At 44.9% G+C, this 11,222-nt stretch overlaps 1 protein-coding gene across 1 annotated transcript; it reads left to right on the top strand.

The window, feature by feature from the left end:
• Positions 1–762: 762 nt before the first annotated feature.
• Positions 763–2,430, top strand: LOC310938252 (E3 ubiquitin/ISG15 ligase TRIM25-like; the record flags this gene model as incomplete). The annotated part of the gene is made up of 1 exon (XM_083902741.1): positions 763–2,430. The coding sequence occupies one exon, from the start codon at positions 763–765 to the stop codon at positions 2,428–2,430; it is 1,668 nt and encodes a 555-aa protein (XP_083758867.1).
• Positions 2,431–11,222: the final 8,792 nt, after the last annotated feature.

An 11,222-nucleotide genomic window follows, 5' to 3' on the forward strand; every position in this document is an offset into this window, starting at 1 on the left:
AGTGAGTGACTGGTGTGTGAGAGTGAGTGACTTTGGTGTGGGAGAGTGAGTGACTTTGGTGTGGGAGAGTGAGTGGTTTACAAACTTCAGTTTACACAAGGTAAAGTCTGTCTAACAGTGAAATAAAGACGTGATCATGTGATGTAGACGTCGTAGACTGAAGCTCTGGTTCCCAGCAGCAGGGGGCGCTCACAGCACAGTCATTATTACCTCCTGTAAACACACTGTAACACAGCTGAACTCTCTGTCTTTAACGAACACTAACGCCACACGTTAAAGATTCTCTGTTTTTCCCTCGAGCGCCGACGACGATCGCAGCGAGAGAGAAAATGAGGATCGTAAATTTGGTTTTGATTTTTATAAACGAGCGAAAAACAACAAAGTTACGACGAGAGCGTGAGCTGCATCGATCGAGTCTGGTCCACGGAATAAAGCAGCGCTGACCTTTCCCTCATTTAGACGAATAAAAGTCACTGTTCAAAGTCTCACACACACACACACACACACACACACACACACACACACACACACACACACACACACACACACACTCACAGGGAGTGTCACTAAGAACAGAGGTCACTTCATGTCAGAGTGGGCGTGGCTCCGCCTGCTATTTCCTGGTTCCTCCCCTTCATACCTGCTGTTTGACAATGGGAGGAGGAGGAGCCGACAGGTGGAGAACGGCCCACAGGCTCCGCCCACTGCTGGGTCACATATAAGTTCCAGATCAGAGCTCAGAGAAAGTCAGACGTTGGTGAAATGGCAGGAGTTCATCTGCACAGAGAAAGTTTCTCTTGTTCCATCTGTTTGGATCTTCTGAAGGATCCTGTGACTCTGAACTGTGGACACAGCTTCTGTAAGAACTGTGTCAAAGACCACTGGGACTCAGAGGATGTGAAGAGGATCTACAGCTGCCCTCAGTGTAGAGAGGCCTTCACACCGAGGCCTGACCTGAAGAAAAACACCATGTTAGCAGAGTTAGTGGAGGAGCTGAAGAAGACTGGACTCCACGCTGCTCCTGCTCATCACTGCTATGCTGGAGCTGAAGATGTGGCCTGTGACGTCTGCACTGGCAGGAAACTGAAAGCTCTCAAGTCCTGTTTGGTTTGTTTGGCCTCTTACTGTGAGGAACATCTCCAGCATCATCTTCAATCACCTGCATTAAAGAAACACAAGCTGGTGGAGCCCTCCAAGAACCTCCAGGAGAACATCTGCCCTCTTCATGATAAGATGATGGACATGTTCTGCCGCACTGATCATCAGTGTATCTGTTATCTCTGCTCTGTGGACCAACACAAAGACCACGACACAGTCACAGCTGCAGCAGAGAGGACACAGAAGCAGAGACAACTGGATCTGAGTCAAGAAGAAGTCCAGCAGAGACTCCAGGACATAGACAGAGACGTGAAGGTGCTTCAACAGCAGGAGGAGGACCTCACTGTCTCTGCTGATAAAGCTGTGGACGACACCGACAAGATCTTCACTGAGCTGAGCTCTGAGGTGAAGCAGCAGATCAGATCCAAGCAGCAAACTGAAGTGAGTCGAGTCAGAGACGCTGAGAAGAAGCTTCAGCAGGAGAAGACTGAGCTGAAGAAGAGAGAAGCTGAACTGAAGCAGCTCTCACTCACACACGACCACAACCAGTTTCTCCTCAACTACGGCTCACTGTCAGCACTCAGTCCATCTACACACTCGTCCACCATCAACGTCCGTCCTCTGAGACACTTTGAGGACGTGACAGCAGCTGTGGTGAAGCTCAGAGGACAACTGAAGGACGTCCTGACCCAGACGTGGACAAACATCTCACTGACTGTGGCTGAAGCAGATGTTTTACTGACAGAACCAGGACCAGGACCAGGACCAGGACCAGGACCAAAGACCAGAGCTGAGTTCCTCAGATATTCACAGGAAATCAAACTGGATCCAAACACAGTAAACAAATGTCTGTTTTTATCTGAGGGAAACAGAAAAGTGAGTTTTATTAATAAAGTTCAGTTTTATCCTGATCACACAGACAGATTCACTGATCTGTATCAGGTCCTGAGTGAAGAGAGTCTGAGTGGACGTTGTTACTGGGAGGTGGAGAGGAGAGGAAGAGTTTGTGTAGCAGTGACGTACGAGAACATCATCAGATCAGGGAGTTTAAATGAAAGTTCATTTGGATTCAATGACAAATCTTGGGCTTTAGTTTGTTACCAAAACAGTTGTAAGTTTCTTCACAACAGCATCAGGACTAAAGTCTCAGATGTTGGTTTCTCCAGAGTGGGAGTTTACCTGGACCACAGAGCAGGTCTTCTGTCCTTCTACAGAGTCTCTGACTCCATGACTCTGATCCACAGAATCCACACCAGGTTTTCTCAGCCTCTCTATGCTGGAGTTTGTGTTTATTTACTTGGATCCTCAGCAGAGTTCTGTAAACTCAAATAATCTGGAGTTCTTTCAGGATCAGTGAGTTTAAATGTTGAACTTCTCTGTGTGTTTTATTGAAGGTTATAAAGGTTCATGGTTGTAAAAGGACAAACGTGTTGTTCTTATTTTCTCTAAAACTATCAGCTCACATTCCTAAGATGCCAACTGCAACTCTGTAGATGTTTTATTTTGAAATCTGTTTACTTCCTGTCATGTTTCCACACCCACTTGTTTGATGCTATGCCCCGCCCTCATTACGTTCACCTGTGTCGCGTTAGTCACACCCGGTACTGTGACTCCGCCCCCTGCTCTACTGTGACTCCGCCCCCTGCCCTACTGTGACTCCGCCCCCTGCTCTACTGTGACTCCGCCCCCTGCCCAGTCAGTTCTATACTTTTGCTCACTCTGACAGATTTCTGAACCCTTTAGCTTCAGTAATCTACAAACTGTGTCTGAGTTTGTGTTTTTAGTTTTGATTTTTCACTGAAACCCTTTAAACTGCAGAGGATTTAAAGGTCAATTCAGTCAAATGGAGAAGTTTTTAATCAACAGTCACTAATAATGATGTGTTATATCCAGTCTAACATTTATTTTTATTTTATTGACTTTATTTACAGATTAAATAAAAGCCGGGAAAATCAAAAGCGATAAAACGTACAAAAAAACCCCTAAGAAATTAAAAGATATTAAACGTGTAAAATTGAAAAAATGAATAAAAAAAGACTCAAATACAGGAGATATTTGTATGTTTTGTGCTAATGTGATGTGTTTTTTCTGTATTTTTTTTTGTCAATAAATGTATTTTAATGAATAAAATTTACAAGAATGAAAAAAAAAAAAAAATCAGTTTGTCAGAATTCAGTTATTTTCTGGTCGTCATGGTTTGACCCAGTTTGTCTGAACCAATCACAGCCTTCGATGCCTTTGGCCTCAGTCAGCAGAAACATATGGACCATGGCTGCAGGCGTTAGAGCGCCCCCTGTCCCCCTGTCCTCATCTTCCTCCTCATCTTCCTCCTCATCACAAATTTGTTTCTGCTGAAGAAGGTTTTTGTTGTTTTTGTTGTTTCTTTTCTAAGAAAGAAGTCAACGTTCAGTGAAAGACGAGAAGGAAAAAGACGAAAGAGAGAAGAAAAACGTTGTCTCGTGATTTTTCTGTTGTAAAAAAACCTGAAATTCTTTTCTTTCTTTCTTTCTCTTCTGTCCTCGATGCTAATCTTTTTTATTCTAATTGCGTCAAAGCTTCTTCTTCTTCTTCTTCTTCTTTTTTCCCTCCTTCTTCTCCTCGCATCAGAGAAAACGTGGCGGCGTGAACGTGTGAACGTGTGAACGTGTGAAGGTGTTGATTAGAGAAAGTAAAAATACAGCATGTAGGATTTTGATGCTAATTAGCCTTTAAACCTGGATCCTTTAATGATGGTGTTTCCAACAGGAGAGAGAGAGAGAGAGAGAGAGAGGACGAGCGAGGTGGCGAACGAGGCGGCGTCCACGCGGTGGAGACGGCGGAGACGACCGGCGCTCAGCACGGGTAAATTAAGAGTGTGAACACCAGACGTTTCACTTATTCACCCTTTTTATCCTCCGTCGTTCTTATGCCCACATTGTCTTAGTCAGACTAACAGACCTGGATCACGTAGTCTGATACACAGACGAGGACAGACAGACGAGGACAGACGAGGACACACAGACGAGGACACAGACGAGGACACACAGACGAGGACACAGACGAGGACACAGACGAGGACACAGACGAGGACACACAGACGAGGACACAGACGAGGACACACGGACGAGGACACACGGACGAGGACAGACGAGGACAGACGAGGACACACAGACGAGGACACACGGACGAGGACACACGGACGAGGACACACAGACAAGGACACACAGACGAGGACACAGACGAGGACACAGACAAGGACACAGACGAGGACACACAGACGAGGACACAGACGAGGACACACGGACGAGGACACAGACGAGGACACAGACGAGGACACACAGACGAGGACAGACAGACGAGGACAGACAGATGAGGACAGACGAGGACACACAGACGAGGACACAGACGAGGACACACGGACGAGGACACACGGACGAGGACACACAGACGAGGACAGACAGATGAGGACAGACGAGGACACACAGACGAGGACACAGACGAGGACACACAGACGAGGACACAGACGAGGACACACGGACGAGGACACACGGACGAGGACACACAGACGAGGACAGACAGACGAGGACAGACAGATGAGGACAGACGAGGACACACAGACGAGGACAGACAGACGAGGACAGCCAGATGTCCACGCTGTTGGACGCAGAGTGGCGGTGAAAGCGAGTGCAGGAGGTGAAGCTGAGGTTTTAGAGAATGATGAAAAGTCTTCAGCTTCACACAGAGAGAGGACGAGCTCCTGCAGCTCTATTGATTTCCTCTGACGCTCTCTGCTGCCCCCCGCAGTCAGCCAGAGAAAGAGCTTTAACAAAGAGCTCAGCAGACTCCCGCCGACCGTGACCGCTCTCAAAACGCCGTCCCAGACCACCGCCGTCGAGCTAAAAGCAGCCGCCGCGCCTGCTAACCCCCGCTAACCCCCGCTAGCCCCCGCTAACCCCCGCTAACCCCCCCACAACCACTGACATTTGACTCAACACAAACTCACGTCGTCATCGCTCTTTATTTTTCCTGTTCCTGTCTTTTGTTCCACAAATGTGTGATAATCTGTGAATATTAGAACACGCTACATTAAAACATGCTACGTTACATTAAAACACGCTACATGGTACATTAAAACATGCTACGTTATAAGAGAGAGAGAGAGAGAGAGAGCAGGTGATGAAGGATTAAACATCCTCCTCCTCCTCTTTATTAAATAACACACACACGCACACACACACACACACACACACACACACAGGCTAATTGCTGCTAATAACGACGTTCGATCAGTGAATCAATCGACTGTGGTGGAGAATCCACTGCTTTGATGGATGCAAGAAAACAGAGAGAGAGAGACATAGAAAAGAGAGGGGGAAGAAAGAGAGAGAGAGAATGAAAGTGCTGCAGGTTTGGCCTCCAACACACTCTCACTATCACTTTAGTGTCAGAGCTGAAAGCTTTCTGAGAGCTGTGTGTGTGTGTGTGTGTGTGTGTGTGTGTGTGTGTGTGTGTGTGTGTGTGTGTGTGTGTTGTACTGAGTCAACATGACATTTTCTGTATTTTCAGCTTTAAGGAAGTTAGTTAAAGGACGATCGATCAGTTTTTCCTCAGGTCCTTGAAAGTTTGTGGAAAATGTCCCTAAACAGACCTGAGTCACTGAAATGTGCAGGAAACTGAAGTCTGTAAATCACTCACTCTCCCACACCAAAGCCCACAGAGAAAACACAGGAGCTGCTGGTCCTCTGCTGCCTCGTGTGGTCACTTTGTGTCACTGAAGTAAATCCAAATGAAGGATTTCAAAAGCTGAAATTGTTAAAATCAGTCGTTGTAATTTAGTGATGGAGGCAGCAGTGGATCAACCACTACACCACTCACTCTCTCACACCAAAGTCACTCACTCTCTCACACCAAAGTCACTCACTCTCCCACACCAAAGTCACTCACTCTCCCACACCAAAGTCACTCACTCTCTCACACCAAAGTCACTCACTCTCTCACACCAAAGTCACTCACTCTCCCACACCAAAGTCACTCACTCTCCCACACCAAAGTCACCCACTCTCCCACACCAGTCACTCACTCTCCCACACCAAAGTCACTCACTCTCCTCACACCAAAGTCACTCACTCTCCCACACCAAAGTCACTCACTCTCCTCACACCAAAGTCACTCACTCTCCCACACCAAAGTCACTCACTCTCCCACACCAAAGTCACTCACTCTCCCACACCAAAGTCACTCACTCTCCCACACCAAAGTCACCCACTCTCCCACACCAAAGTCACTCACTCTCCCACACCAAAGTCACTCACTCTCCTCACACCAAAGTCACTCACTCTCCCACACCAAAGTCACTCACTCTCCCACACCAAAGTCACTCACTCTCTCACACCAAAGTCACTCACTCTCTCACACCAAAGTCACTCACTCTCTCACACCAAAGTCACTCACTCTCCCACACCAAAGTCACTCACTCTCCCACACCAAAGTCACTCACTCTCTCACACCAAAGTCACTCACTCTCCTCACACCAAAGTCACTCTCTCTCTCACACCAAAGTCACTCACTCTCTCACACCAAAGTCACTCACTCTCCCACGCCAAAGTCACTCACTCTCCCACACCAAAGTCACTCACTCTCCCACACCAAAGTCGAAGTTGAAATTATTTACCTTAGACTTAACTCAGTGACACAAAGTGACCACACGAGGCAGCAGAGGACCATCAGCTCCTGTGTTTTCTCTATGGACTTTGGTGTGGGTGAGTGAGTGGTTGTTAAATGACTAAAATGATTTTTCTTATATGCAGTCATATTTAAAGTGATGTTCTGTCACAATAACAATAATCATCTTTGGACAAAACAGAGAAAAACACACGTTTGAAGAAAAAGTCAGGAAATGACTGTTATTCTGCCGTCAGACGTTAAAATGCAGCGAGGAGAAGAAAAGAGGTAAATAAAGAAAAGAGGAGGATGAATGAGTGAATGTGTGAGTGACAGCAGTCTTTAAAAACATCTCTTACTTTCTCTCACACACTTTTATTCCCCTCATTTATTTATTTATCCATGTGTTTTTGTTGTTGTTCAAACTGAGAATGTTAAGATTTTACTGTGTGACTGACAGGTGTGTGTTTGCAGGTGTTGTTTTATGTCTTTTCTTTTTATATATATAAAGGATCAGCCTGTGAATGAGTGAGTGATAATAAAGTTAAACTAAATTAAACAATGAGAACATTTCACCTCACAAAAATATTCTCTGTAAAATCATTAAAAACTTTTAAAATGAGTCAAAAACTCATTGAAATCTTTTACATAATTTTTTATTTGCTCAAAAGTTAAACTATTACAATGGAAATTTAATTTATCAGAGTCAAAATCACTTGTGGAATTTATGTGATGTCACTTCCTGTATAAATCACTTCATGTTGACAACACTTCCTGTTTGACAAACATTTCAAAGTTGCAGCGGTCGGTGTTGGTCGTTGTCGTCGCGGTGAGTCACAGCTTTGATTACGTTAATTATAAAGAAAATATTCATATGTTTGCTTTTAAAAACTTATTTAACAAACAAACTAATATTTTATTAAAGTTTAAACTCCGTGTTTGTGTTTATGATAATTGTGACATCACAATATTAAATATTAATATTTAAATTCAGTTTTCATCAGATTTTATTGACTCTGTTTAAGTTTATTCAGTTTAAATATTTAAGTCAGAGAAACTTTTCAATCGTAAAATCTATTTTTTGAAACTGCTCCCCCTTGTGGCAAAAAAAATCACTGCAAGGCATAATTTTTGTGAAATAACATTTTTGATTCAAGATGATTTAAAATGATGATGCTTTTCATCGTAGGGAGCAATTAAATAATAATGTTTTTATCGTTTTGTCATAACTGTGTTCAATGTGGTGTTTTAATGGATTTAAGGTGTTTTTGAAGTATTTTTAAACGGGTGTGTATACACACACATATATACGTATATACAAACATGTATGTATATATATATACATATATACATAGAATATGTGTATCTGTGTATATATAGATCTATATATATATATGTGTATATATATATATATATATATATATATATATATATATATATAATTTGAACGTGAATGAATGTATGAGTGATTGTTGTTTTGGATGCAGCAGCGTCACAGCGCCCCCCACAGGCCTGGCATATTTACTGTACTGCATGATTTGATCTCAGTGTTTTGATCGTTTCGTTGTAATTTTACGTAAAAAAAAAAACTGAGAGTGAAATGTTGTCGATAAATGAGTCCATTTCTGCTGATTCAGCTGGTTTTATAATAAAATAATAAAAAAATAAGAGTAAAATGTGAATATTTAGTCAGGATTAGGAACTCTCTCTGATTAACAAACGTGAGTAAAAACAATAAGTGTTGACGAGAACTTTGAGAAAGTTTCCGTCACACACACAAGTCTTTTCAAATACTCAAACGTTGTGTACGTGAACATAAAAACATAAAAACATAAAAACATAAAAACACGTCTGTAAACAGATTTTTACCAAGAGATGAACTCAAGTTTGTTGACTTTTCTCCTCCTCGCTCACACTTTCATGCCTTTGATTTTTCAGCATCAAGACCAGATTTTCAGTTTCATGTTTGGTTTCAAACGTCAGTCAGTGAACATTAAAGTGTGTGTGTGTGTGTGTGTGTGTGTGTGTGTGTGTGTGTGTGTGTGTGTGTGTGTGTGTGTGTGTGTGTGTGTGTGTGTGTGTGTGTGTGTGTGTGTGTGTGTGTGTGTGTGTGTGTGTGTGTGTGTGTGTGTGTGTGTGTGTGTGTGGTGATAAAGTGCATTATCATATATACGAACAGTGATTACAGCTTCATTTAAAGTCGCTCATTAAGATTTGCGGCGTCTCGCTGCTTTAATAACGTTATTAATTGTAAATCCTTTAATACGACACTGAGGGCCTCTCTTTACCCATGATTCCACTGAGACTTCACTGTGTGTGTGTGTGTGTGTGTGTTATCATATAATGAAGTGGCGTTAAATAGACTCCTCTTATACTCGCTGATGTCTCAGTCATCAGTTAAAGCGACGGTGACGTGAACGACGTCCGTCCTCGTCTGAGCCGAAGTAATCCCTGCAAATATTGGACCAAAAGATCCTGCATTTGTTTGTTTGTTTGTCGTTAAAGCGGAGGAGGAGGAGGATGAAGAGGAGAGAGGATGAAGAGGAGAGAGGATGAAGAGGAGAGAGGAGGAAGAGGAGAGAGGATGAAGAGGAGAGAGGATGAAGAGGAGAGAGGAGGAGGAGAGGATGTGTTTGACAGACAGATAAAAGGACAGGATGATGAGGACGGATGAGGAAAGGTCACAGACCAACAAGGAAAGGACAGAGTGAGACTGGAAGTGTTGATAGGAGACGAGGAGGAAAGGAGACGAGAAGAAGGGATGGAGACCAGGTGGTGATGGTGAGCAGAGGACAATGAAGAGGAAGAAGGAAAGGAGACGAGGAGGAGAGGAAAGGAGAGGAGAGGAAGACGAGAGGCCTGGACGCCGAGGAGATGAAGAGGATTGAGAGTCTGCAAACATGAAGAAGCAGAAGAAAGATTTGTGAGGGAAGAAGAATGAACGACTGAAGACGAGAGGACGAGAAAGGAGGAGGCGACGGAGATGATGGTGAAGGACGAGGCCTGTTAGTGCTAGATAGCAGACATGGACGGGAGAAGGACGAGAGGAGGACGAGAAGAAGACAAGAGGACACCAGGAGGACTAGAGGAGGACACGAGGAGGACGAGAGGAAGACAAGAAGAGGACGAGAGGAGGACACGAGGACGAGAGGAGGATGAGAGGAGGACATGAGGACACGAGAAGGACACAAGGAGGATGAGAAGAGCACATGAAGAGGACGAGAAGGAGGACGAGAAGAAGACAAGAAGAGGAAGAGAGGACACAAGGAGGACGAGAGGAGGACACGAGGACGAGAGGAGGACATGAGGAGGATGAGAGGAGGACACGAGCAGGACACAAGAAGAGGACATGAGGAGCTCTTGAGGACACGAAGAGGACATGAGGACACAAGTAGGGCTTGAGGACACAAGAAGGACAATAGGAGACTGAGAGGAGGACATGAGGACACGAGAAGGACACAAGGAGGACGAGAAGAAGACAAGAAGAGGAAGAGAGGACACAAGGAGGACGAGAGGAGGACACGAGGACGAGAGGAGGACATGAGGAGGATGAGAGGAGGACACGAGCAGGACACAAAAAGAGGACATGAGGAGCTCTTGAGGACACGAAGAGGACATGAGGACACAAGTAGGGCTTGAGGACACAAGAAGGACAATAGGAGACTGAGAGGAGGACATGAGGACACGAGAAGGACACAAGGAGGACGAGAAGAAGACAAGAAGAGGAAGAGAGGACACTAGGAGCACATGAGGAGGATGAGGAGGACATGAGGACAAGGAGGAGGCGACAGAGATGATAGTGAAGGATGAAGCCTTGTTAGTCCTAGATAGCAGACATGGATGAGAGGAGGACAAGAAGAGCCTCATGGAGTCAGTGGAGTCGCCCCCTGGTGGCCGACCACGACCTCCCTGGTACATTCCTGTTCTTCACTTTTCAAACCATGAAACGGAATCCAGTCACAACACAGTGGTGAGGATCTGAGGAGAGGGAAGCTTTAGGTCAGTCCTCCCTGCAGAAGACGAGGACATTAGCCTGAGGACATTCACACGAGGACATTTACACGAGGACATTCACACGAGGACATTTACACGAGGACATTTACACGAGGACATTCATTCACATGAGCTCGTCTCGCTGCTCTGTCAGAGTGAGGAGACGAAGGATGGCAGCAACGTTCAGGCCAATTAGACGAACTCTGAGCCAGTTTTTAGTGTGAGATGAAGCTGAGCTCTGCTGGCAGAACACACACACACACACACACACACACACACACACACACACACACACACACACACACACACACACACACACACACACACACACACACACACACACACACACGCACACACGCACACACACACACACGCACGCACACACACACACGCACACACGTCTCACTCGACATGAAGTGAGAAGGCTAGTGAGTCTCCATCTGGACTCTTTCCTCGTCTTCTTCACTTCCTTCATCCTTGTTTTTTCTCCC

This window comes from Microchirus variegatus, assembly GCF_963457635.1.
Source record: "Microchirus variegatus genome assembly, chromosome: 16".
NCBI lineage: Eukaryota > Metazoa > Chordata > Actinopteri > Pleuronectiformes > Soleidae > Microchirus > Microchirus variegatus.